Source organism: Balaenoptera musculus, chromosome 3 (assembly GCF_009873245.2).
Source record: "Balaenoptera musculus isolate JJ_BM4_2016_0621 chromosome 3, mBalMus1.pri.v3, whole genome shotgun sequence".
Lineage (NCBI taxonomy): Eukaryota > Metazoa > Chordata > Mammalia > Artiodactyla > Balaenopteridae > Balaenoptera > Balaenoptera musculus.
The window spans coordinates 125,401,372-125,428,771 of record NC_045787.1 but is presented as its reverse complement, the minus strand read 5'-3'; the positions used below and the strand labels follow the sequence as shown (position 1 = coordinate 125,428,771).

Sequence of the window (27,400 nt, the reverse complement as noted above, 5' to 3'; positions counted from 1 at the left end):
AGGGGTGGGGCTCATTTAGGATACCTCTGTCTCCAGCCCCCCTACATCAGATCACCAAGTCCTGTCATTCTGGGCTGGATAAACCTCAGTCCGGTCTGTTTCCATCAGTCCCCGCTGGCCTCAGCCCAGCCAAACCCAGTAAACAGAATAATGGTGGCAGAGCAGTCCGCCTTGGCTCAATCTCTGCTCTGTGTTCCTAGGCAACTTCCATAAGCTCTCTCTGCCTCAGTTTCCCCATCTAAAATGGGACGATCCTTGTATCTACCTCATAGTGTTGTCTGAGGAACAAGTGAGTAGATCTGTGTCAAGTGCTCAGAACGGCACCTGGCACAGTAAGTACACAACACGTGTTGGATCTGTGGCTTGTCTGTGCCCGCATGTGCATGTGTGTTCAGGTGAGTTTGGGGTACCGTGTGCACATGCTCTGTGCGTGTTGTATGTGCACAGCTTTGCTTGTGCCGGGTATACGTGTGACTTGCCGCGCATGTGCACACCTCACATGGGCACATGGGAGAGCACAGAGGCTGCAGTCTGGGCGCCGTGGAGCTGCGTGCGTGCATGTGTGGGTGTGCACGTGTCTGGTGCCGACGTGAGGGCTGGGCACACACAGGGCCCGCTGCACACGGGTGTGTTTCAGAGCAGTGTGTGAACGAGCGCGTAGGCAGTAGCCTGTGCTGTGTGTGCACGTGCTCTCCGTGTGCAAGCCTCCCCCACTGGCAGCCATGCAGCACACCCCCGCCCCCAGCCTGCCTGTGTCGTGGGAGCCTCGGGACCCCGAGGGAGGGAAGCTGCTGCTAGCGGATGTGGCCAAGATGGACTGGATTTATTTAGATTAAGGCGGTGGGAAAGGAGTGGAAGCTTGTATGAGCAGGAAGGAGAGAAGGCTGGGGCTCTGACAGTGACTCCTCAAGCACGCTTGCTCTCCTGGGCTTGGGGTCCTCTGCTCACTTGGGGTTCTCCCCTGGACCAAGTGGGGGGTCCCTCTGACTCACTGTGAGGAGCTGGGCAATTACCTCATCTTTGGACCTCTGTACCCCCAACCTGGCCAAAATAGGAGGAATCACGAGAACTCGCCTCATGTGCAAAGGGGGGGATCTCTGAGGGTCCCCTCCCTCTCTCTGCTCCAAGGGCCTCCCCAGGCAGGAGAGTGTGGCAGGAAGGGGAATGCCTCCTCCCTGACTATGACACCCACCTTGTCCCAGGTGGTTCCTCCTTGGAGCGCAGCCCTGCCCCTGAAGAAGGGCAGTGGTCACAAGCAAGTCCTCCACCCCCATATCAGCCACCTGGGCCCCTCTGGGGTCGGCTGGAAATACAGCAGCCCCTGGGAAGCACAAAAGTCTATAAGGCATTGGATGGACAACTGGGGGTGTCAGGGAAACATCCAAGATAGCCCAGGAGGTCATGTCCCAAGCCCCGCTCTGGTTCTTCCCAGTCCACCGGCCTGTGGCCCACACCACGCTTCCCCCTGCCACCTCCTGAGTGTCCACATCACCCGTTTATTTGTCTGGAAGTCATCTGAAAGACTGAAGTTCAGAGACGGAAGCAACTTGTCAAAGTACACGCAGCAAATCTGGGACCAAATGGTCAGGGGATTGAATCCACGGAATGAGATGGGTTATGGATTCTCAGTCTACGTCAGCCTCAGGAATGTTGCCCTTCCTCTCATCAGTCCCCATGTCCCCAAACCACCCTGGCAGGAATAATAGTGACTAGAATCTTCTCTCTGGCAGTTTTAGAGCAGGATGGCTCTTTGAGATGACCCATCCAAACCTCTCCCTGTGTGGATGGGGAAACTGAGTCCCAGAGAGGGCTGGAGACACAGTCAGTCTCAGAGTAGGTCTGAAGCCCCATGTGAAATGCTCATTTCATAAAGAGAGAAGCCAGTCCAAGATCCCTGGGTGTCCATACTCTCCCGAAGGTGGCTGCACTCTCCCTGAGCTCCTTTGCCCAGCCCATCCTCTCCCTGCAGCCTGATTCTGTCTTTTTGCTGTGTTACGGGGCCATGACTCTGTCTGTCTCTGGGCCTGTGCTGCCTGTTCAAGAAGGCCCCTCCCAGCTCAGAGTCTCAGGGGACTAAGCCCCCTTAGCGCCAGGCCTAGCAGGAGAGGAGCCAGGGTCGGGGGTGGTGGGGGAGGCCGCTTGCCCGCCCAGGGGCCCAGCCCGCAGCCTTCCAGAGCCAGGCCAGTCGTAGTTGCCGTGACCTCCCATCTCCAGGCCAGCCGACCAAATTCCTCCTTTAGAATAATAAACAGTGTGGCCAGCCAGGGAGGCCAGGAGGGGAGGGGCAGGGAGGCTGAAATGACCCCCTCCCCCAGCCTCCGCTGCTAACGATTTTCTTTGGCTGAGATCTCTGGTAGGAAGGGGGGATCCAGAGGGGCACCCACCAAGGGACAGATAGGCCTCTGTGGTGGATGCTGGCTCCGCCACGGCGCTGCTCCCTCCTGCTGGAAGAGGCCTGGCATCCAGTTGGAGGGCTGGGGCAGGAGGGATGGGAGAGGAGGGCACTGTGGAGGGGGCCTCAGATTGGCTGGGTTTTGAGTCTAAAGCAACCGGGAGAGGGGACCCTCAGGCAGGCTGGTCTGAAGGGATGGGGAGAACGAGGAGGAGGAGAGCAGATTCATTCAGGGAGCTTCTTAGGGCGCTGGGCAGAGCTGAGACCGGCGATCCCCAAGCCAGGGCCCTTGCCTGTGTCCCATGAATAATGTGTAAATGCAGCCCTGTAAGTGGGATACTTGCCATCGTCCCATTTTGAGAGCTGGAGACTGAGGCCACTGAGATAGTGACGGTGCAGGAGGTAGCCCTTCTGGGGCTCAAACCCAGATTCCAGCCCTGGAATGGGGACTGAAAGGGATGAGATGAGAGTGGAGTGGGAGCAATCGGTGTGTGGCCTTAGGAGCCGGGCCAGGCAGGGCAGCCACTCAGGGAAGGCGGGAGCCCCACTCTCCCGGTCGCCTTGTCACCTGGTCTCTCCCACATTTCTTGCTCTATGACCCCCACCCACTTCTGGCCTTCTTCCTGTTGATCCTGCAGTCAGACCTTTGCAAGCCTGGCTATTGATGGTTATTTTGGACCCTCGGATGGGGCTGCCAAGGGCACGGGTAGGGCAAAGACACACGCAGTGCGATCCATCTCTCTCCATGTCCCTGCTTCTGTCTCCCTCTGCCTCCGTCACCGGGTGCTTCCTTTCTCTCTCTCAGCGTCTTTGTCTTTCTACCTCGATCATTGCAGTCCCTTTGTCTCCCTCCAGGACAAGCTCCGATGTGTAGCCTCGGGCAAACTTCTTCCCCTCTCAGAGCCTCACTCTCCCCATCTGGACCCTGGAGGTGTGGGTGGGGGCTTTGGATTCAACAGTTTCCAAGGACCGCCGAAGCCATGCTGTGCGGGGTGGCCTCCCCTGGGCCCAGCCCCCCGCCCCTCCCTCCTGGGCCTCCCTGGGCAGCTTGGGGCTGAGTAAAGGGGGCCAGTGCGGGGGGGGGGTGCCCCCCACATTCCACAGCCCCCGCTTCCCTCCCCAACGCCGCCTCCATTTCCTGTTGTGCTTGTGGAGCTGTGGGAGTTCTCTGGGTTCTGGCTTACCCCCTCCTTCTCCCCTAGGCCTTTCATCACACTTTCCCAAATATTTGTCCTGGCAGATAAGAGCCTGGTATTGGAACTGTCACCCGGAGGACAGGCTGTTAGAGCTGGCGGGCCCCTGGACACCATCCAGCCGGAGACCCACCCCCCACATGCATGCAGAGAAACCAAGGCCCGGGGAGAAGCAGGGGGCTCAGCCAAGGCCATCAGGGAGGTAGAGGCAGAGCCACAGCAGGGTCCAGGCACCCTGTGAAGGGGCCCGGCACAAGGGAGGGAGCTCCTTGGGCATGAGTGCCCTCTTGGTGGGGGCTATGAGTAGCCTTTGACTTTAGCCCGAGGGATCCAGAGGCTGGGTGGCTCAGGCTGCGGCTTGCTCTGCAGGACCCAGGCAAAGATGGGCCCTGGCGCTGCCTCTGGCTACTCTGGGCCCTGACCCCTGTTTAACTCTGCAGGATACCATGCGGCCTCCGAGTGCCATGCAAGCTCCTGTCCTCAAAGGTAGGTAGACTCGGGGCAGGGGTAGAAGGCCCTGGGGAGCCATCAGGTAGGACCTGGAGCTGGCGGGGTGGTGCATGCCAGCACCAGGGCCCGGGCACTGCTCTGCTCTTGACCTTCAGTTCCCTGCCTTTCCACTTGCTCTCAGTGGAGGTCTCTTTCCACTGCCCACCCCTCAGCTCAGAGGCCTCAGTCGACCTCTGCCTGTCCAGAGACATCAGCTCAAATCCTCGGCTTGGCCCTCCACACCGCATGTCCCCTCACCAGCAGTCCCCACCCCATTCCCCAACAGTCACCGTGGTCTCCCATCTCTTGTCGGCACTCGTTGGTGCTAGTCCGGCCAGTCTGGTTCCAGTGGGGGACTCCCCTTCCCTGCCTGGACCCATCATTGGCTGTAAGCTCCCAAGTCTGGGTGGGCTTCTCCAGGCAATCAATGCTGACCAGGCAATCAGTGACCAGCCAAAGGCCCACTCAAAGATGACTGATCCACTGGCTGAGCACCCACCCATCTAAGTGGGTGCTTATTTTCACCTCATGTTCCCTGCTGAAGTGGGCCAGGGTAGGGAGGGTGAGGCTTACAGAATCCTTCCCCGGGGGGTGTCAGCAAGGGGAGGGGAAACCAATCACTTGACATCCCCTGATCCCCAGTCCCCTTCAGCCTCCAGGGGCCTCAGTATCTTTCGTGCCCCAGTCTGCCTCACTCTGGACTACCTTGGCCACCACTTCCCCAAGCAGGGCCGTCTCTGGGCTTTGGGGCAGAACCTGGACATCTGGGGCAGCTGCAGGGAAGAGGCTCAGAAAGTGACCTGGGAAGTAATGCAGGAACTGGAGGCCTGGGAATTGCTTCCCGAGGATTTCCTGATGCCTTTGAGAGAACATGCCTGCAGCCTGAAAGCTGCACTGCAGAAGGACTCCAAGGCTGGGGGTCTCTAGGCACTGAGATCAAGAGGCCAGGAGGCCAGAAGGAGTCCCTGGAGACCAGGCCCTGGGCAAGCAGGTCTCAGAGCCATGGGTTCCAGTCTGTATTCTCTATGGATTAGGGAGGTGTGTTCTTCAGGGTCAGCTGTGGGGAGAGGTGCTGATGCTCTTGTGCCCTGATGTCTGATGCCTCCTCTCCCAAAGGCCAGGTGCTGTTGCTGCCCTTGCTGTTGTTGCTGGGACCACAGGCCTCCTGCGGCCTGGTCATCACACCCCCAGGTCCAGAGCTTGTCCTCAATCTCTCCAGCACCTTTGTTCTGACCTGCTCGGGTCCAGCTCCAGTGGTGTGGGAACGGATGTCCCAGAAGCCCCCACAGGAAATGACCACGACCCAGGACGGCACCTTCTCCAGCGTGCTGACACTGACCAATGTCACTGGGCTAGACACAGGAGAATACTTTTGTACCTACAAAGGCTCCCAAGGGCTGGAGGCCAGTGAGCGAAAACGGCTCTACATCTTTGTGCCAGGTGAGGGCCCCCGGCCTGTGTACTCACTCCCTTATTCCTCTTCTCAACTGCAGGCATCTGGGGGAAGCTCAGAAAGTGCCTTACGGATATGGTGAAACACAGCTGTCTCAGAAATGCAGATGAATCAGGGAATCCAGCCTGGTTCAGTCCAGGAGTATGTTCACTCCCACCCCTTGCTCTGAATATTTGTCTGCTCCCTGCCAGCCCACCCCATTCCTGGTTCCTAAGAACTCTGCATTCTCAGCTGGTTCCAGTACGCACCCTCTTGGCCTCCACATCTCATTTTCCCCATTCTCCAAGCTCCAGGTACCAGCTGCCCTTCAACTTGCAAGTTGTCTTCTTTCTCAGGCCAGTGCTGTCCATATCAAATGCTAAAGCTAGAAGGGACCTCTGCGAGCATGTTTATTCTGTAGTGGGTAGACTGAGGCCCAGAGAGAGAAAGAGACCTGTTCAAGGTAACAGAGCAAATCAGGGCATAGCCAGAAACCCAGCTCCTCTGACTCATATTCTTGGCTTCACCTATGGCAGATCCCACTGTGGGCTTCCTCCCGGTTGACCCCGAGGAACTATTCATCTTTCTCACGGAAATAACTGAGACCACAATTCCATGCCGAGTGACGGATCCGAGACTGGTGGTGACGTTGCATGAGAAGAAGGTGGATGTCCCGCTGCCCATCGCCTATGACCACCAACGTGGCTTCTCTGGTACCTTTGAGGACAAGACCTACGTCTGCAAAACCACCATCGGGGACAGGGAGGTGGATTCGGACGCCTACTATGTCTACAGCCTCCAGGGTGAGCCCCCTTTCTGGCCTGGTGCTCAGCAGAGGCAAGTATGACCCTCCACAGAGGTACAGACCTTTTTGGATAATACAGTGTGCAATTCCATTTTTCACTGAATTCTCACTACAGCCTTGGAAGGCAGGTGTGTTGCCCCATTTTACAGATGAGAAAACTGAGGCTCAGAAAGAGGATGGAGTATGTCCAAGGTCACAGGAAGCATTAGTGGTGGAGCTGAGCTATATACTGCAGTGGGCAAAGGCACAGGCTTTGAACCAGTGGGGTTTGAATCCCAGCTCTGCCACTCCCCATCTGAGTGACTTTGCACAAGACACATAATCTCTCTGAGTCTGCTTCTTCCTCTGTAAAATGGGGATAATACTGACTGCTTACCTAGTGGGATTATTGTGAAGATTAAATAAAACAGAAGATGGAGAGTATGTGGTTGTGCTCAATAAATTTCTTCTGTACTCAGATGCCCAGAGAGTACTTTGATTTCAAAATTGTTACCCCTTCTAGAATGTCAGCTTCGTGAGGACAGGAATTTTGTCTGTTGTGTTTCCTGCTAAAGCCCCAGTGCCTAGAATAGTAGGTATTTAATAAATATTTGTTGAAAGAGTGAATCTTCCACACCAGTTATCCCTTCCCTCTCTGGACCCCCACCCCCTCCCTAAACGGATGTGCTGGTGGCTGGGGGGTGACTTCCTCAGCCCTAAGCCAGTCTCTTTCCACCAGTGTCATCCATCAATGTCTCAGTGAATGCGGTGCAGACTGTGGTCCGCCAGGGGGAGAACATCACCATCATGTGCATTGTGACTGGGAATGAGGTGGTCAACTTTGAGTGGACATACCCACGCATGGAGGTAATGCCGGGCCATGGGTTGGAGGAAGGGACAGGCAGGGATGGATATTTCAGCTTGTAGCCTGACTTCTTGGACCTTTCCTGATGTGGGTGGCTTGCCCCAACTTTCCCTACAGAGTGGGCGGCTGGTGGAGCCAGTGACCGACTTCCTCTTTGAAATGCCCCACATACGTTCTATCCTGCACATCCCCAGCGCCGAGCTGGGAGACTCAGGGACCTACATCTGCAATGTATCAGAAAGTGTGAGCGACCATCGAGATGAAAAGGCCATCAATGTCACCGTGGTCGGTGTGTGCCTTAGGCTTACCCCCAGCCCTCAGTCTGAACTGGACCCAGACCTTGTCACAGCCCTGGGGTACTGTCAGCCGTGTTCTAATCCATCTCATCCTTAGTGCCAACCACAGCCCCATTTTCAGGATAAACCAAAACCAAAGCACAGTACCAGCCCCCAATCCAATCCTAATCCCAACCTAGACTTCCCACCTAGCCAGAACCCGAGCCCCAACCCGATTTCTAAATCCCAGCTGCCATCCCTGGCCCAGGCAGCCCCATCCCCAAATTCAGCCAGGCTGTAACTCATCTCCACCACAATCCTGAGACAGAACACACCAAAGGGCACTACAACCCCAGTCCCAATCTTGAACCCAGCCCCCAAACCAATATCAGCCCCCAATTCGGCTCCTGCTCCAGTCCATCACAGTCCCAACCTGAACCCCAACTCTGGTAACTCCATCGCTGGTTCAGTTCCTAAAGCCTGAGGCCCCGCCCCCAGGAGGTGCGGCCCCATTGGAGGCCGGGCATAGCCCCGCCCCTGACGGCCCGCCCCTTGCAGAGAGCGGTTACGTGCGGCTGCTGGGAGAGCTGGACCCTGTACAATTCGCGGAGCTTCACCGCAGCCGGACACTGCAGGTGGTGTTCGAGGCCTACCCGCCGCCCACTGTCACGTGGTTCAAGGACAACCGGACCCTGGGTGACTCCGGCGCCGGCGAGGTTGCGCTGTCTACGCGCAATGTGTCTGAGACCCGGTGAGCAGCTGCCTGTCCTCTTCATTCTTGAAGTTATTATTCTCTGCAGCCGGCAGGCAGCCCACAGCCTTAAGCTACTTGGCAAACCTATCGAGGCCCATCTTTCCTGAGAGCCTACTACATGCCAGGCGCCCTACCAGGGGCCTGTGCCAGGCACTGGGGATGCTGCATAGACCAGAACAGACAGTTCCAGCCTTCCTAGAGTTTCCTGTCTAGAGGGGAAAACGGACGCTGGTCATACGATCACCCAGATGTTTAGTTGTCCTTGTGATGGGTGGAGTCAGCAGGAAGCAGCCACGGAGAAGAAGGCAGGATGACTGGAGAAGAGGGTGCCAGGCAGGCCACTGCCACCTATGCAAGAATGGTGGCCCTGAGGCTGGAGATTAGCAGGCTGAACTGAGGTGCTGCATGTTAGGATAAAGCAGTGTCAGGCCTTTCTGAAAGGGATGAGGTGTGGACGGATGGAGATGGTGCTTCCCCTCCACCACGCCCCCCACCCCATCCGTCCTAACCCTCCCTCTCGGCTCACTGGAGCTGCCTATGGGTGGGGATTCAAAAGTCCTGGCACTGCTGCTGATACCCATGTGACCTTGGCACTCCCCTTCCACTCCCTGGACCTTGTTTTTCTGTCTTTACAAGGAAGGTGGGGGCTGTAGGAGTTCTTCCAGCTCTGACAGCTGGGTCTCCTGGCCTGTCCTCCTCATCAGGTATGTGTCAGAACTGACACTGGTGCGGGTGAAGGTGGCTGAGGCTGGCCGCTACACCATGCGGGCCTTCCACGAGGATGCTGAAGCCCAGCTCTCCTTCCAGCTGCAGGTCAACGGTGAGGAGCCTTCCACCCTGCTTTCCTTCCCCTGACCCTCCCACCCCCATTCTCTCGCCATTCCTCCACTGTCCATCCACCCACAGGAGGAGGAGAAGAGAGAGTCCAGGACTCAGGAGGCTGGGTTCTAGGCCAGGCTCTGACACTGAGCACTGCTGTGTGCGCATCCCCTCTCTGGGCCTCAGTTTCCCCAGCTTTATGAGAAGGTCATTGGGCTAGATTGGTGTTTCCAAAACCTCAGGCATTCACATCCCAGTGGCATGATTTTTCCTTCTCACACACCATTTACACTATAGTACTAATTAGATATTTATTGAGCAACTACAATATGCCAGTCCATTCAAGGTTCTTGAGGCCCTGCCATTGTGGAGCTTGCATTCCAGCGCGGGGAAGATAAACATTCAAAAGTAGGGGGAAAAAACAGCAAACCATGTACAAGGTTAGAAGGTAACAAGTGCTGTGAAAGAAAACAAACAAACAGAAAAGCTGGGTAAGGAGGGTAGAGAGTCCTGGGGGCAGGGGAGTGGGGAGAGTTACAATTTCAAATAGCATGATCAAGATTGGCTGCATGGAGATGCCATTTGTGTGAAGACTTGAAGAAGGTGAGGGCATTAGCCAAGTGGCTATTTGGGGAAAGGGCACACCAGGCAGTGCAAAGGCAGGAGCAACGCAGAAAGCCTTGTGTAGCCAGAACAGAGTGAAGGGGCGAGCGGTGGGAGATGAGGTCAGAGCTGAGACGGGGCAGTTGAGGGCACAGGAGAGGGTAGATCGTGTAGGCCTTCCTGGGTGCTTGTATGGACTTTGGCTTTTACTGTGACTGAAATGAAGAGCCACTGCAGGATTTTGAGCAGAGAAATGACACGATTATGACTTACTGTTTTGTGAATTGACTTTCTAAAAATAAATTTATTTTGAATGAAAAGTGAACTTCTCCACTGTAGATGGAAAATCAGCATCACATGTCATAAATATAAAGCAACCACTAAAATAAACTCTGAGAAAACAAAACAGTGCTATTAAATTCTAACTCCATGTTCTTGCAGGTCCAGGGCTCTGATCCTGAGGCCTGCCCTCTCTTTGTTAAAAGGGAAGATTAGCAAATCTCAGAGAGGTGTTAAAGACAGACTAGCACCCTACTGAGATTTTCCCTTTGAAGTACCCAGAAGGGGAATCTGTCAGTTTTCACATGGTGATTCCTGGTATTTAATGTTCACCTGCAGTCTGAAGCTCCCCTCCCCCCAAGGGAGACTCGGACCAGGTCCTCCCTGAGGGCCTTTCTTACTGACTGTCTATCCTGACCTCTCCACCTCCTGGCCCGTGCCCCTCTCCCTGCAGTGCCTGTCCGTGTGCTGGAGCTGAGCGAGAGCCACCCTGCCAGCGGGGAGCAGACAGTCCGCTGTCGTGGCCGGGGCATGCCCCAGCCACACCTCAGCTGGTCTACCTGCAGCGACCTCAAAAGGTGAGCAGACCCTGGGCCAGGGTCTCCCAGGGTACCCATAGCTGACTGGAAGAACCCAATGAAGGTCATCTAGTCCAACACCTTCCTCTGGGAACACTGTTCCAGGCTAGAGCCATATCCTAGAAGATGTGGCTCCTTGGAGATGCTCGGCATGACCTAAATTGTCGCCTTTCCTTACCTTGACCCTGAGGGTCAAAGGAAGGGAGTGGATTTTGCAATCCAGGTTCTCAATTCTGGGGTAGGAGCGCCCCTGCTGGTCAGTTGAGGGATCACGGGAGGAACCAGCTCAGGACCAGGCAGTGGGAAAAAGGAACTGGACACGCCCAGCTTCCTTCCACCACCACCCCGTGGCTCTACCTGCTTTTGGCCTCAGTTTTCCCACCCGCATAGGGAAGCAAGGGACTGGAAGCCGACCTGGCTGGTTCTCCAGCAGGTGTCCGCTGGAGCTGCCTCCCACGCCGCTGGGGAACAGTTCCGAGGAGGAGAGCCTGCTGGAGACGAACGTGACATACTGGGCAGAGGAGCAGGAGTTCGAGGTGGTGAGCACACTGCGCCTGCGCCGTGTGGATCAGCCGCTGTCAGTGCGCTGCACGCTGCACAACCTCCTGGGCCAAGACGTTCAGGAGGTCACCGTGGTGCCACATTGTGAGTCCTCCATCCTCCGTAGCCCCTGACGACCCCTCACCCCCACCTCAACCCTGCTGTACTTGGAACTGTGCCTGTGTGCCCACAGCAGGCTAAAGTCAGCATTCAGGGCCACGGCATTCGGGAGCATTGTGGGTGTATCTTCCCAGGCATTTGCACAGCAACACAATATTGGCACACATGTGTACATCCACGAGTGTGTGTGTATAAACCATGACAATGAACAGTGCTATCTTCTTTTGTATGTACACTGTATGTATGTCCTAAGCTGTGTACGCGAGCATGCCTGATCCCTGGACATGGGTGCAAACCCTGCAAGTGTAGATTTGTAAAGCATGTAATGAAGAATGCCCAATCCCCACATACACGCATAAAGCTAGAGCGTGTGTCTGTAAGCATGTACACAAGCATGTTTATGGGTGTAAACCCACTTGAGGGTATGTTTGTAAACCATGTACATGAGCACCGCAATCCCCGGGCAGGTATATAAACCCACGTGTGTACGTCTGTAGGCGTGTACATGCAGGTGCACAATCCCCATGCAAGTGTGCAGACAATGTACAACTCCCGTGCACGTGTGCACACTGGCATAGTGCACGTCTGTGAGCGTGGAGATGCAGCACACCTTTTTGTAAAACTGTGCAACCCAGTCCCCGTACATATATGCTTGCTGTGCCATGCATGTCTGTTAGCAGGTACACATCCATGCATAACTCTTATCCGTATGAGCAGTCCCTACAGTGCCCAGATGCTTTTGCTACCTGCCAGTCCCTGTGCCTGCATGGACCTGTGTGCATGTGCTTCATTTATGCACCTATTTCCTCATGCAGTAAATAGTCACAGGGTCGCAGCTTCTCACTGGAGAAGGCCCAGCCCTGCCTGTCCTACTAGTGCCCACGGTCCAGAGAGGAGGCAGACAAGGAACTAGGCAACCTCACTGTGGGGGTCAGCATTTGGGGGGAAAGCCTAAAGGGAGAAGGGGCTCCATACCCAGCTGTGGGATTCAGGAAAGTGTCCTGGTAAAAGGAAGCTTTAGGTCAATACCTGAAAGATAACTAGAGTTAGCCTGGTGAGGAATAGTGCTCTGGTCAGACGGAACAGCCTCTGTAAAAACCCAGAGGCAAAGTGGGTTCAGAGAAATTAAAGGAATTCAACCTGGCTGGAGAACAGAGTGTATATATTTAGGGGCTGGGGGAGGAGATAAGGGGGAGGGGACTAGTAAGGGAGGGGACTACAGGAGAAGGCAGAAGCCAGTGCAAGCAGAGCTATGAAGGCTGTACAAGGTGTTTTGGACACACTTATGCCTACACTTAGGTAGGTCCATGGGCTTGTACAGGCAAATACTGCTCTACGCAGACCTGCCTCCCCCTGCCCTGTGGCGGGATGGGTGATGGGTTTGAATGCATTATCTCACCCACACTCCCACACATGCACACATATCCCTGATGAGCAAGTGGGCACCTGCAGACCAGCTCTGAGCAAAGCAGAAGTAAAACTTTTGTGTGCCACTGAGGGGGAAGCCATGTACCAGCCCACGGGGAATTTCCATGGCTGGATGGAGGCCCCTCTTTTTACTTGGAGATGGCTCCCTAGAAGATGCAGGCTTCCTTCCCAGGATGGGGAAAAGGAGGAGAGGAGTGATGTTGGTCTGGGTCCCTGAGGAGGAGGGACAGAGCTCTCTAGCAAGCAGAGAAGGGCAGGAGGGTGACACGGGAGGAGAGAGTGAGTTCCCAGGGGACTTCATGGGTGGCCAGAGGGGCAGAACAGGGGAGGTGAGGGTCTGGCTAGGGTGGATGTGGAGGGAGTGGGAAGGAGTGGGTATGTGCAGCAAAGAGGCTGAGGCTTTGGGGGTAGAGGAGACTCAGGGCTTGGGGGGGCACCCAGAGTTGGCCCTACTTGGTTACCCCAGTTCCCTGGCCCACACCTCGATGTACTTTACAACTACCATCACTATGGGAGAGGAAACCGGCTCCTTTCTGCAGTCTGGATGCCTCAGGCTGTGGGAGCTCAGTTATTGGGTCCATTGGCCTCTCAGTCAGGCTCTGTCCTAGCAGTGACAGCCCCAGTGAGGGTGTGGATTCAGAGGAGAGGTAAACCACAGCCCAGCTGTCAGGAGCTTGCATCCAATCTGGAGCTATGGCAGACAGGCCAGACTGACCCTGGCAAGGGCTGAAGGGATTTGGAGGCCAGTAGTGATCCAGGGGTAGTTAACTGAAGGCCATGGGGTATTTATGCAAGGGGCTGGAGGTGTGGCCCAGAGGGGAGAGGCTAAGGGTCTGACATCATAGGCCAAAGGGGGATGGGGCTGGTTCCATTCTGGTCAGGATGGGCAGAGAGAGATTTGTGGTGCCAGAGGTTGATTGAAGGGAGGGGAGCTGCCACATGCCCTGTTTGCTCATAAGCAGCTCTCGTCTCTGCTTCCAGCCCTACCCTTCAAGGTGGTGGTGATCTCGGCAATCCTGGCCTTGGTGGTCCTCACGATCATCTCCCTCATCATCCTCATCATGCTCTGGCAGAAGGTAAGCCCCACCCTTGCCTGATGGGTGCAGACTGGCACACCATTTTTTGCATGGACCCCCCTGCCATCCCCTATTGCTGGAGGATCAGACCATGGGCGGAGCCCAGCGTGGAGCTCAGGTGTGAAGTGATGCTGGGTGTTTGAGCTGCTTTCAACCCCAGCAGCCTGGGCAACATGGGCCTGGTCCAGGCCATCCAGGGTGCCCTGTCTCTGCTGTGCACCCCGCTTTCCATCCAGAGTCCTGCTCAGGCATCATCCCTGCCCATCGCAGCCACGGGGCACGGGACCTTCAGGGTGGACTGCACGGGCTCCAGCATTCTTCCAACTCTGACCCACAGAGACTCCCAGGATTCTACTGAAAGACATTCTAATCTTATTAATCTGTCATTTCAATGGACTGTTCTGAGATTTCACCATTCCATGATTCCACCAATCATGATTCCATGATTGCAGAACCCCATGATTCTATCATTCTAAGATTCCAATCCTGTGACTCCAACATCCTATGATTTCAACACTCTTAAGGTTATATCTTTCTGAGATTCCCGCTGTGACTGATCCAGCATGGGGAGGGGCCATCCACATCCAGTAGAATGTCCCTGCCTTGTGTTACTTTCCAGGGCTGCCTGTTCCTCTCTTCCCATCCGAGGAGCAGCCGAGGTTCTGGGAGAAGCTGGTGAGGAGGTTCTGATGAGCCTGCCCCTCAGCTGTGAGCTGCTCCTCAGTTGTGAGCTGCTCCTCAGCTGTGAGCTGCTCCTCAGCCGTCAGCTGCCCCTCAGCCGTCAGCTGCTCTTCAGCTGTGAGCTGCTCCTCAGCCGTCAGCTGCCCCTCAGCCGTCAGCTTCTCCTCAGCCGTCAGCTGCTCCTCAGCCACCTCCCCCTGACATCTGTTCCCGTGGAGCCCATGAAGGCCTTGGCTCTATTGACAGCTTGCTGTATGGCTTCAGATATGCCCCTAATCCTTTCTGGGCTTCAGGTTTTCCTGCCCCATCTGTTTCATAAGGAGCTGGACCTAGTGGTCCCCCTCTGATGATCCATCCCTCGTCTTGGTCCTGCAGAAGCCACGTTATGAGATCCGATGGAAAGTGATTGAATCTGTGAGCTCTGATGGCCATGAATACATCTACGTGGACCCTATGCAGCTGCCTTACGACTCCACCTGGGAGCTGCCGCGGGACCAGCTTGTGCTTGGTCAGCCCAGGGAGGCCTCAAGTGGCAGTCTGGGGACTTAAGGCGGGTGGGAACACTGTCTGAGCACGGCCTTGCCATGATTAGCTTTGAGATCTAGGGCTGACGTCTTGCCTTCTCTGGCCCTAGGGCCCCGCCCTCTGTACAGTGGCGGCAAGATGATCCCCCAGGGACCGTCCAGTGTTGAGGTCCTATGATCCAATGATGGTGTGAGATGGGACCCCTTCGTGGCGAGAGAGGAAGTATTGATCGAGGGCAGGCTGAGTGCCAGGCCTGTGCTTAGTCTAGCGGGAGAGGCTGAGAGGGCGTGGAGGAGCTGTGCTCCGCTCTGTGGGGAGAAGAAGGCTTCCAGGGACTAAAGAGGGGCCAGAAAGCAGGCAGGACTTAGGCGAGACCAGGAAGGTCTGCGAAGCACTGTGATTTTAGGAGTGTCCGTCGGAGAAACACCTTAAGTCCAGGGTGGCTTGAGGGATGTCTAGCTTGACCTCAGAGAGTGTAGGGGGGTGCAGCTTCCTAGTGCGCCAGGAGCTGAGAGATCATCTCTTCCCCAGGACGCACCCTGGGCTCTGGGGCCTTTGGGCAGGTGGTGGAGGCCACGGCTCACGGCCTGAGCCATTCTCAGGCTACCATGAAAGTGGCCGTCAAGATGCTGAAATGTGAGTCCTGGGAGCCCGCCCCTCCCTTACCTCTCCCCTGCCCCCTCCCCGCACATTCAGGCACTCCCAGAGAAGGCCTCACGCTGATTCTCCGGGCACAGGAAGTGCAGTCACACCAGAGCCAGCAGCACTCCTGATTCTGCTTTGGGAAAGAGGCTCCCTCACCCTGCCCCCTCCTCCGGGATCTTCCTCCCATCCTGTTTCCTCTTCTCCTGTGCACGGGTCCTCATCACCCTCAGCCACCTGGGTCTTACAGCACAGCCTGGGACAGAAGAGCCAGAATAGGCTCCAGTGGGGTGTCTGCGGGGCCTCAGTGACTGGACCAAGCCTGAGGGCCCCCTCTCTCCCTCAGCCACAGCCCGCAGCAGCGAGAAGCAAGCCCTCATGTCGGAGCTGAAGATCATGAGTCACCTCGGGCCCCACCTGAACGTGGTCAACCTGCTGGGGGCCTGCACTAAAGGAGGTACAACCCACCCCTAGAGGATTCTGGGGAAGTGCCAGCAGCCAAGGCCTGGCCCCTCCCCGCCCCCTCCTCAGTTTACGGACAGGACACTCCAGCTGGAGGGTCCGTGCCCACCCTGTCTAGTGCCCTCACTTCACAGAGCCAGATGGGTGTGGGATTTAGCAAGTCACCAAATCACATCACCTTCAAGACCAAAAGACTCTTTAGTTCACCAGTCCTAGCAGCTTCCAAATCAAGGGGTTCTCTGACATTTAAAAAATTTTCACGATACATTTTATTTTATTTTTACTTATTTATTTGTTTACAATACCTTTTAAAAACTATAAAATGTGACAGCTCATGTGACACTGAAATGAGTTATAGCCCCACCTCTGGAGCCCACCAACCAGCTTGCTCACTGTGAGCTGCTTTCACTCGGATCATAGAATAAGGTCTCTCCAGCCAAATGTGTTTATTTGAAGCTCTGATTACAAGTTAGGCCACAAAAAAAAATGTTTTCAATATTTGCAGCTGCTTATTGTGAGATTTGGGATTTTCCTCGGTATTGTGCAACAAAAACAGAATACAGAAGTACGCTGTGTACGTAGGCCAATTTATGTCTGCAATGATCACACATTTCAAAATTTTTGATTCCACCAGTATGTTTAAGCTGCCACTGATTGACTTTAAGTCAATGTATCGTGTTTGAATTTAAACAGTAACCTGGTAAACAGTTACCTTTGTTTGTTTTGTATTCTGGGCTCCAGAATCAGCTTTATCAATAACAGCTAACCCTGTGCTTGCTACTTGCCAGGCACTGAGCTGAGCTGACAAAGGCATTGTCTCATGAATACTCAATGCAGCCCTTTGGGGTGGGTATTACTAGCCCCATTTAATAGATGGGGAAAGTAAAGCTCAGGGAAACTAAGTGCCTTGCTCACGGTCAGGAAAGTCCAGGTTTGCCTGGCACCTAAGCCTCTTTGCTGACCCACGTGCAACCCCTCCTTAGCCTCATGGCCCTGATGGGAAGTCCCCCCCGGGGACTGTCCCTGAGCCTCTCCCTCCGCAGGGCCCATCTTCATCATCACCGAGTACTGCCGCTACGGCGACCTGGTGGACTACCTGCACCGCAACAAGCACACCTTTCTGCAGCGCTGCTCCAACAAGCGCCGCCCGCCCAGCGCTGAGCTCTACAGCAACGCCCTGCCCGTCGGGCTCCCGCTGCCCAGGTACTGGAGGGAGGGCGGGACCTGAATCTGTGGGGAGCCCTGAGGAGCACCTGCTCACTCCTTCCTTGTCCAGGACAGAAAGCTGAGGTGAGGGCAGGCAGAGCCACTCCTGGAACCAGGTTTCACTTGTTTCACCAGCCAGCCCAAGACGTGGCCCCTGGCCACCCCAGAGGTGGGCAAAACAATAACGGTGGTGATGATGGTGGCATCGGCTACCACCTACTGACTGTCCGTGGTGTGCCAGGCCCTGCGCTGAGCACTCTGGAGGCTCAGAGGGGGTGACCCCCTTGACCCCTCACCCCACCCCATCTCATCTTCTCCCGTCGTCGACAGGGGGCACCTGGGGCCCTCCCGTCCCAGGCTGACCCCTCTGTAGTGCTCCACACTCCACTCCTCCCTCGCCACACCTCCCCCCTCCTCCCCACACCAGTCTCTCCAGTGCCTCCAGGGCAGCTCATCCCCTTTCTTCTTCTTCTTTTCCAAAAATAACATTTCTTTGTTCTTTTGCTAATTACAAAAGCTATAATGTTTATTGCAGAGGCAAGAGTAAGTTCAGAATAGCATTAAAAGACATTAAAACTCATCCATGTCCTCCCCAACATTTTGATTGATTTCCTTCCAGTCTTTTCTCTAACCCTAGAGACACATGTGTACATAGTCCCGCAGCTCTCGGGGGAGCTGCTGCTGCAGGCAGAGGCATTAAGGCGATTCATTGCCCACTTGCAGGGCATCGTGGCTGGACGGTGCTGTAGCGGCCACAGGAAGGCACTTGGGTACAGGCCCTTCCTGTGACCCTGGTCCTGGGGTGCTGGAATCACCCCTGGACGTAAGTTCTCTGAGGACACACCTTGGGTCCTAGGTCATCTTGGCAGACCCAGCGTCCAGCTCAGGGTGGGTCTGAGGTTGGCTGGAAGGGCTCACTACATGGTCATTCATATTGTGACAGACTGTGTGGGCATGCGAGAGTGAGGGAGAGAAGAAATGCATGAGTGACGGGGCCTTGCAGGAAGGGGAAGAGAGGGAAGAGGCTGTGCTTCTCCTTTTGTAACGCTCCTCTGCCCCCAGCCATGTGTCCCTGCCTGGGGAGAGCGATGGTGGCTACATGGACATGAGCAAAGACGAGTCGGTGGACTACGTGCCCATGCTGGACATGAAAGGGGACGTCAAATACGCAGACATCGAGTCCTCCAACTACATGGCTCCTTACGATAACTACGTCCCCTCCGGTGGGTGCGCACAGGGTCCTCACACCTATGTAGTCATGCATTCTTTTTTTTTTTTATTTTTAAATTTTTTAAAATTTTTGGCTGCATTGGGTCTTCGTTGCTGCGCGCGGGCTTTCTCTAGTTGTGTCGAACGGGGGCTACTCTTCGTTGCGGTGCGCGGGCTGCTTCTCATTGCAGTGGCTTGTCTTGTTGCGGAGCACGGGCTCTAGGCGCGCGGGCTTCAGTAGCTGTGGCTCTCAGGCTCTAGAGTGCAGGCTCACGAGTTGTGGCGCACCGACTTAGTTGCTCTGCGGCATGTGGGATCTTCCCGGACCAGGGATCGAACCCGTTTCCCCTGCATTGGCAGGCAGATTCTTAACCAGTGCGCCACCAGGGAAGTCCCATGTAGTCATACATTCTTTTCGAAACCTTTCCTCTGCCCAGCCTGGCAACAACCCTGCTAGGAAGGTGACCTTGTGCCCATTTCATAGATGCAGAAACTGAGGCTAGCCACCTGCCCAAAGCTGCTGTGTGGTGGAACCCCAATATGAACCCCCTGTTTCTGGGTCCAGAGATGTGTACACAGCCCACAGGGAGGGGAGGAGCTAGGGTGGGCGCAGGGGTGCCTGACCTGCTGGGGCCGCGGGGAAGAGTGGTCTGCAGGTGCCAGGCTGATCTAGAGTCCCTAAAGAGCAGGCAGGCCAGGCTGAGCAAAGGTGGCCCAGAGCTAAAGCCAAAAGTTTTTCTGGCCAATGAGGGCTCTGATAAAGAAGGAGAATTTAAGTTAGATATTTGGAAATTGTTTTCCTTTTGCGGGAGGCTTAGAGGATCAGGAATCTTCTCTCTGGGACATTCAGCCTCCACGAGCCAAAGGCCAGGGGTTCTCTAGCCCCAGGGAGACACAAGACAGTGGGTGTCCTTCTGCTCTTCCCTAGCTCCTGAGAGGACCTGCCGGGTGACTTTAATCAACGAGTCCCCAGTGCTTAGCTACACGGATCTTGTGGGCTTCAGCTACCAGGTGGCCAATGGCATGGAGTTCCTGGCCTCCAAGAATGTATGTGTGGTCACAGTGAGCACAGTGGGGTCCTGGGGAGGTGGGTCACCCAGCCAGCCAGGGTGCTCCCAGTACATGGCCCCGTACGGCATCCCTCTGGTGGGTGAGGACGGCAAATGCCCTCACACCTGGTGGCCCGTCACACCTGAGCAGCGATGCATATTTCCCAAAGCCCCTGACACGGAGAGTCTTTCCCCACAATTGCCCCCCACGGTCTCAGCTCCCGTCTCCTCCCTCCCCAGTGCGTCCACCGAGATCTGGCAGCCAGGAATGTGCTCATCTGTGAGGGCAAACTGGTCAAGATCTGCGACTTTGGCCTGGCTCGTGACATCATGCGAGATTCGAACTACATCTCCAAAGGCAGTGTGAGTGCCTTCCACCGTCCTCATGGTTCGCGTGGCTGTGGCTCATGGGAGATCAGGACAGGGTTCTCATGGCCTGCCCTGCCCAGCGGCGATGGGCTCTGCCTGCCTAGCCCTGTGTGCAGGGACGGGAAGGGGAGCCACTAGCAGTGCATGGGGTGGGGGTGAGACGCCGAGGCCCGTGGGGTAGGCCGGGGGCTCAGATTTGCTGGTCATGGCAGGGGCCAAGGGACCAGCTGTAAAGGGTCCTGGGGAGGTTGAAGGAGCAACAGGCCAAATGTGCTGTCCCAGCAGCGATGGTGAACAGAGGAAGAAGCCCAGGTGACAGGCTAAGACAGATGAGTAGATGGCAGGCAGTATTTGGTTCAAAGGTGACCATCCTGCCTCCCACTCATGTCCCCACTTCCCGCATAGGGACAGAACTGGAGGGACACTGGGCCCCAGAGATCTAAGGCAGCTAGGATGAGAGCTGGGTGGCACCTTGGCACGTCTCTTCCTCCCCCCAGCAGGGGCCTCTCCTGGGGTCAAGAAGGGGAGCCCGTTCCATGAGAAGCCTCAGACCCTGGGGCTCTCCCTCCTGGACAGGGGTTACCATGTCCCCAGCTTGTGAGGAAAGAAACTCAGCCTCCTGATCCTCTGACCAGCACTGGGATGGGCGTGGGAGCCGTGCACCAGCAGAGATGGGCCCTCAGGGACCGGGAAGTGAGAACGAGCTGGGGGTGGGAAGTGCCAGGCTTCCTCCCGGCTCCCAGGTGCAGAGTGGGGCCCGGCCCCTCGCGCTCAGCAGCCTCCGCCCTCCCGCAGACCTTCCTGCCTCTGAAGTGGATGGCCCCCGAGAGCATCTTCAACAGCCTCTACACCACCCTGAGCGACGTGTGGTCCTTTGGGATCCTGCTCTGGGAGATCTTCACCCTGGGTACACTTCCTTCTTCCTCCAGTCCACAGCCTCACGGCACAGCGTCCGCCCTGACCGCTCACACCTCCATCCCGGTGGGGCTGTGGGACGGGCTCTGGGACAGGGCTCAGAAGCTCTGCTTCTTTCTTGTTACTGTGTGACCTTGGCAAGTCTCTTGCCCTCTCTGGATCCCTTTACCTCCCCATCTCAGTAGAGACGAATTTGGACAGTGACATCAAAAAGCCTGCTTGGCTCCGGTGTTCTCTGGTTCTCTGGTTCTGGGGAGGGATGCAGTCTCTGTCCAGAGCCTATGAGGGAGCCCACATGTCCCAGTGCCAAGACCACTGCACCCTCACCGACGCTGGGGTTGGTGTGCCTCTCCCTGTCCCATGGAAGAAGATTCTTGCCACTGTTCTGACACCCCTGAGCCTGTGTTTCTTGTCTCTGCTCCCTAACAGGTGGCACCCCGTACCCAGAGCTGCCCATGAACGAGCAGTTCTACAATGCCATCAAGAGGGGCTACCGCATGGCTCAGCCTGCCCACGCCTCTGACGAGATGTGAGTGGAGCACTTGGGAAGATACTTTGGGTGCAAACAGTAGATATCCAACTTTACCAGCTTAAGGCAAAAACAGATTTATTAGTTCAGAGATGTAGAAAAATGTAGGTATAGCTGGATCCTGTTGTTCATAAGACATCATCCACACTCTCTCGTTCTACCCTGGGGCTCTGCTCTCCTCCGCGTCAGCCTCACTTTCAGGTTGGCACCGTCCAAATGGCTACGTCCTAGCTGCTTTCACCATAGTTCCAGTGAAAGGTCCAGAGGTGACTGTCAAGGGCTCGGCTGGGGTCACCTGCCCATCCAGAAAACCAGCCACTGAGCTAAGGGGATAAAAATGCCTACTGGTCATGCCTGTGTCATGTGCTCACCAAGGTGTGATCAATCCCATGCAACCACTGAACTGAGGGTGGTGGGAGGGCTTCCCAAGGGGACATGCAGGTGCAGTAATGGAAAAACCCCTCCCCTCCTAACTCTTCATTACTCCCCTTGTTCTGGGAGGTGGCAGACCCTGAGCCAGAGACCCTGACCCCTCTGCCCCTCTCCCCAGCTATGAGATCATGCAGAAGTGCTGGGAAGAGAGGTTTGAGATTCGGCCCCCCTTCTCCCAGCTGGTGCTGCTTCTCGAGAGACTGCTGGGCGAGGGTTACAAAAAGGTATGTTGAGGCAGGGTTGGGGTGGGGAATGGAGAGTTCTGGTCCAGAAGTAGACACAAGGTACAAGGCTTTGTGTGACATGCTGGTATTTGGGGGACCATCCTTTCCCCTCTCTGGGCCTCAGTTTCCCTGGGTACTAATAGGGGATGGGCTGGAGCTGTGAGTGTAGTTTATTTTAGCAGCATAGAGTTTTTAAAGGTGAAATCCTATGTGGAAGCTGATTGATTTACAGTGGGGGCAGGAAGCCTCCAGCCCCCTTCATCCTGCATCCTTCCTCATGCCTTTGCACCCAGACCAAGTCCTGGGCCTCCGTCACAAGTTTGAACAACCCCAGGCGAGATGACTGCTGAGGGCCTGACCACTTGGACCCTGTGGCGGGCTCATGCAAGGCTTATGGAGCCAGCAGGACCTTAAAACCCTCCCTGCCCAACTACCAAGCTACAGTGAGGGGGATGCACGTGTCCTCTGGCCCAGACTCAGTCCGTTCCTAAGCCCACTCCCAACCACATCTGTTTACAGCTCCAGGACCAGTGAGATGGAATGGAGTGGTCTCCCTTCAGTAGCGAGGGAAACTGTGGCCCCAGCGAAGGAGGCCACGGCAGGCAGAGAGCCTGTGCCTGTCTGCCCTGAAGTGGGGGAAGAGTTAGGGTTGCGGGTGCTAGTCCGATCCCTGCCCCCTCCCTGGGTGACCCTGAGCTCATCTTGTCTGGTGAGAGGCCAGGTAGGAGAGCAGCTCAGCTGTGTGGCTTTGGGCAGTTCTTCCTCTCTGAGCACCAGGTGCCTTATTTACATGAGGCGGGAGGGGCTGGGTCAGAATCTACCCGTTGGATGATCCCTAAAGGCATTTCTGGTCTGACCCTCCCTGTGTCTCGGGTTCTTCCTGCCCTGCTGAGCAGAAGTACCAGCAGGTGGATGAGGAGTTTCTGAGGAGCGACCACCCAGCCGTCCTTCGGTCCCAAGCCCGCTTGCCCGGCTTCAATGGCCTCCGATCCCCCCTGGACACCAGCTCCGTCCTCTACACTGCTGTGCAGCCCAACGAGGGTGACAACGACTATATCATCCCCCTGCCTGACCCCAAACCCGAGGTTCCTGATGAGGGACCACTGGAGGGTTCCCCCAGCCTTGCCAGGTAGCCATTCTGACCTGCAGCCCAAAGCAGTAGTGTGCATAGTGTGTGTGTGTGTGTCTTTGTGTGTGTGTGTGTCTGTGCCTTCATGCCATCAGGCTTGCCTTAGAATTAAGTTACCTAGGGTGAGTACTTATTCCTGCCAGTGAATAGAAGAGAGAATTGAACTCATTTGACCTGTGATGACCTCGAGTGGAAATGGCAGGCTGGTAAGAGAAAGTGGCCTGGGACATATTTGTAAGGTAGCTGTTTTCCTTAAAGGAGCCTCCACAGGCCATCTACTCTGTCCCCTCTCTAGGCCCTGTCCTAGCCCTAAGGAGGAAAATCTAATTCGCGTCCCCAGCACCCCATGTATTACTCTGTGGTCATCGCCAGCCCTGTGGTCTGTCCTTTAGCACCATGCCCTGAGGACCCCAGGGAGCCTGGCACAGGGAGGCAGAGGTACCTACAGAAGTTCAGGCCAGAATTCAGACTGGGGAGGAGATTCGTGCTTTTCTTTTGCCTCGGGATGTGACGTTACAGTATGGGGAGGGCTTTGGAGGAAGACCACCTGTCGCCTGGACTAGATGTTCCCTGTGTGGCCAGACCCACACCCAAAACAAGATCCACGCTATGGTGAAATGGCAGGGACCCCAAACTGGGTGCCAGCTCCATCTCTGCCGCTAGCTGCCGTGAGACCCGGCCTCACATCTTCTCTGGGAGCCTGTATCTCCACGTGCACTGCCTAGTGCACACATAGGACTTAGCAGACCCTCCCCACCCTGTTTGAGAAGCTAATATTCCAAGGCTCCAAGTAGCCAATGTACAGAGGAGTTGAGCTCAGAGTTCAAACAGCTTGGGGTGTGAATGTTGGTGCTGCTCTGTGCCCTCAGACAAGCTGCTTCCCCTCTCTGAACCTCAGTTCCCTTAACTGTAAAATGAAAACAGTAAGAGTACTTCTATTTGGAGGTTGTTGTGGGGATTAAATGAGATCATTATACATTCAGGCATGCAGGAGAGAGACACTGACAGGTGAGCAATCAACTCGATCTGCTCTGAAGCCCCAACTCCTATACTTACCCGCTGTGTGATGCAGGGCCATGATGTAACCTCTCTGAGCTGCACTTTCCTCACAGCGCCTGCCTTGCATAGTCTTTACAAGGATTCAGTGAGTTAAAATGTGTAAGGTGCATGCTGCAAGGGTGGATAGATAGAAAGCTCTACGTTAATGCTGTTATTATTTCACTGTGGTTCCCTCCCAGCCTCTCACTCACTTGCCTTCCACCTCTAGCTCCGCCCTGAATGAAGTCAACACCTCCTCTACCATCTCCTGTGACAGCCCCCTGGAACCCCAAGAGGAACCAGAGCCAGAGCCCCAGCCTGAGTCCCAGGTGGAGCCAGAGCCCAAGCGGCCGCCGGATTCCAGCTGCCCTGGGCCTCGGGCCGAGGCGGAGGACAGCTTCCTGTAGGGGCTGGCCCCCACCCTGCCCTACCCGAAGCTCCCCCTCTACCTCCCAGCACCCTGCGCCTCCTGGCCTGGCCCAGCCTCCCAACAGCCAGGCTGTTCCCATCAGCTGTCCCCTCTGGAAAGCTTTTGCCCCTGGCACATCACACCCCAACCCCTGGGGCTGGCTTAGGAGGTAAGAGAACTGTAGGGACCATGACCGGTCCTCTGCCTCTGGAGAGCGCATGTGACTCTGAGCCAGGCTTCTCCCAGGGGACTCAGTTTCCCCATCTGTAAGATGGGAAAGGTGGGCTTGGCAACCCACAATCTGGGATTCTCACCCTGGCTGACAGATGTGGAGGCTGGAATCCCTGAGGAGATGCTCAAGGTTCATGAGGTGGTAGGTTAACTTTTTTTCTGTTCAGCCAGCTGCCCCTCAAGGAGCTGCAGCTCTCTCCTTGCACTTTTTCCTGCCCAAGAGCTGGGGAAGGGACCCTAGCATCTCTGGCTCCTGGCTGAGCTAGGGCCTGGCCTTGGACAGTGTTGCCTCATCCAGAAGCCACCTCCCCTCAATGCCAGTCTTTGCTTTCCCAGGCCCAAGCTGGTCTGGGGCCTTCCAAGCTTAATTAATGCTGGGGGCTGAGCCAAGGACAGGACACCCTGGCCTGTAGCCCCTGCCCCAGGCACTCGGGGTACACCTCCCCATAACATGCCTGTGTCCGTGTCTTCCTGGCCCCATGGATCCAGGAGTCTTTTTCCTCATCACTGCCAGTCTTACTCCACTCACCAGAGTCTCCAGGGCCAGATGGGCCCCACGTCTGTGACGAGTGTGTTGACGTGCCTGCAAGAGGTGTCCACGCGTGTGGACCAATGTGGCATTGGACCCGCTAAGAGACCTTGGAGGAATCCCTCGCCCTCTGTTTTCCCTGTTGAAAAATGAGCAGGTTGGACTCATTGACTTCTGGTGCCCTGCCAGCACTAACCTTCTAGAATATTCCAGGGGTTGCACACTTGCCCAGATGAAGCAAAGATAAACCCTCCGAACCTCTATCCCGGGTTAGTTGGGGTCTGGGGAGGTTCCAGACTACACATCACACTCCGGGCATTCAGGAACTGTGCCCCTTCCCCAGGCCCCTGGCAAGTCCCCAAAGGCCAGCTGCCCAGGCCTTGACTCTGAGTGACAGCCACTGTCCTGGAAAGCCCCCAGAAGCTGCCCCAGGGACATGGGGAGACCGTGAGACCCCTTTCAGCACCCACATGACCTCTGGAGCTATTCTGGGCAAAGGAGGCCGAGACGGCAAGTCAGACCACCTGACACAGCCCACCACTCCAGAGCCTGCTGTCCAGGTCTGTGCCGCAGGCCTAGAGGACAGCAAAAGGACAAGAAACCTTGGATGGGGGACCTGAGGAAGGGGCGCAAGAGGTGGGTACTTTGGGGGGTGTCTTCCCACCTGCCAGCTGCCCCACCCTGAGGCAGGAACCGTAGAACATGGCTTTGTCTGCCCGGGGACGCTCACCTCACTGTGTCTGCCAGCCCAGTGGGCACTGGAGGGGTCTGGGCCGTGAGGGCTGTGGCCAAGACTGCTGACAGGGGAAGGGCTGGACGGAGGGTGAGGGAAGGTCAGCGCCTCTGGGCACCAGCCCCCTGTGTTGGTTGGCACCTCCCCGCCCCAGGACCCACAAAGCCTGGTCAAGGAGAGGGCGTGGGTTCTCACTACGGTACCAAAGATGTAATCACCTAGGTTTACAAGTATTTTTAGGACTCACATTAACTCACATTTATACAACAGAAGTGCTATTTTGTATGCCATCAACTTTTCTTCTCTGTGTACTTTTTTTTTTTAAGAGAAAGATTTTAATATTAAACCTGGTGCTTCTCACCCACAGACCTTGTGGTGTCTCGCAGGTTTGGATCCCTGGGCCCGGGAGGTGGCCAGAGTGGGGTAGGGCAGCCGGGCTCGCCCAGATGTAGGATCCCTGCACAGGGCCCTTCAGCTCAAGTCTTGCTTCCATCTGTGAGATGGGGGTCTTCACACTCCCCCCAGCTCCTCGCTGGTAGCCGGGTGACCTGGACCTCAGGCTTTGGTTTTCCAGGTTGTGAAAGGAGAATGCTCTTCTGGCTCTGCAGTGCCTGGTTCTGGGTTGGGAGCCTGCGCTCCCCTGCCAGCCCCACTCCGCCCCACCATGTGCTTTGGCTTTGGCCGTTAAGCCAGGCCACCCCCCTCCCTCCCTCCGCTCTGCCCATGGGCCCAGATTGAGGCTGGTGTGGCCCGTGAGAGGCATCCGCTAAAGCCCAGATCCCAGGCCCCGGTGAGTAGTGGTCGTGTCTCAGGTAGGAGCAGGGCAGATGGACAGAGCGCCCAAGGGGTCCAGAGAGCCGGAAGAATGGGGAGAGAGGGTGAAGGAGAGGGAGGAAGAGGAAGGGAGGAAGACGCGGGGTGAGAGCCACCAGCACAAGGCCAGGGGAGGGAAAGGCGGCCCGGCTGGGTCTCTGAGAGCAAAGTCTAGCCAGGCTGGGAGAGGGGTGCGGACCGGCCCCCCACGGCTGCAGCAGCTCGGTGGCGTGGGGCTGGCACGGACCAGGCGTCTTGGTGTCTGCTGGCCGGCTCGGTACTGGACGTCGGCTCCACTGCCCAGCGCAGGCCTGGGAGACCTGGCAGCAGTAGGGGGCCAGGGCAATAGAGCTGCCAGGGGCAAAGGGCAGAGTGCACAGGTCCTGGACCCAGCCTGGGGCTTCCTGGCCCTCCCACCTGAGCCCTTTGGGAGGGGTCACCTGAGATGGAACCAGGTTTCGGCTTGAGATCTGTCACACCTCACTACGTGACCTTGGCCGTTCCCTGCTCACTCTGAACTGGGGAAGGGGCCTCTCAGTCTGTTTCTGGGGACAGGCACCTGGTTTTGGAACCACAGGGCTCCCTGGACCGCCTCCAGAAGTCTGGGGCCGTGGCTGCCAGTGGGGAGAGGAACAGAGACGTGGGGCA

At 56.2% G+C, this 27,400-nt stretch overlaps 1 protein-coding gene across 5 annotated transcripts in view; it reads left to right on the top strand.

Moving 5' to 3' along the window:
* Positions 1-26,308, top strand: part of PDGFRB (platelet derived growth factor receptor beta) — a 38,757-nt gene extending 12,449 nt beyond the window's left edge. Inside the window, exons 2-24 of one of the 5 annotated variants that reach the window (XM_036846639.1) lie at positions 3,633-3,787; positions 4,026-4,071; positions 5,191-5,514; positions 6,043-6,309; positions 7,030-7,157; positions 7,273-7,444; positions 7,989-8,181; positions 8,889-9,004; positions 10,340-10,463; positions 10,894-11,108; positions 13,533-13,627; positions 14,684-14,816; positions 15,365-15,469; positions 15,822-15,932; positions 16,981-17,140; positions 18,206-18,366; positions 19,281-19,399; positions 19,642-19,764; positions 20,566-20,677; positions 21,115-21,214; positions 21,765-21,870; positions 22,767-22,999; positions 24,267-26,308. In XM_036846639.1, coding sequence (XP_036702534.1) covers positions 4,032-4,071; positions 5,191-5,514; positions 6,043-6,309; positions 7,030-7,157; positions 7,273-7,444; positions 7,989-8,181; positions 8,889-9,004; positions 10,340-10,463; positions 10,894-11,108; positions 13,533-13,627; positions 14,684-14,816; positions 15,365-15,469; positions 15,822-15,932; positions 16,981-17,140; positions 18,206-18,366; positions 19,281-19,399; positions 19,642-19,764; positions 20,566-20,677; positions 21,115-21,214; positions 21,765-21,870; positions 22,767-22,999; positions 24,267-24,444 — 3,315 coding nt within the window. In that variant the 5' untranslated portion in view covers positions 3,633-3,787; positions 4,026-4,031 and the 3' untranslated portion in view covers positions 24,445-26,308. Of the gene's footprint in view, positions 1-200; positions 290-3,632; positions 3,788-4,025; positions 4,072-5,190; positions 5,515-6,042; positions 6,344-7,029; positions 7,158-7,272; positions 7,445-7,988; positions 8,182-8,888; positions 9,005-10,339; positions 10,464-10,893; positions 11,109-13,532; positions 13,628-14,683; positions 14,817-15,364; positions 15,470-15,821; positions 15,933-16,980; positions 17,141-18,205; positions 18,367-19,280; positions 19,400-19,641; positions 19,765-20,565; positions 20,678-21,114; positions 21,215-21,764; positions 21,871-22,766; positions 23,000-24,266 lie in introns of those variants that run through there. The other 4 variants (XM_036846640.1, XM_036846641.1, XM_036846638.1 and 1 more) reach the window with 4 other exon arrangements.
* The last annotated feature ends 1,092 nt before the right edge of the window (positions 26,309-27,400 follow it).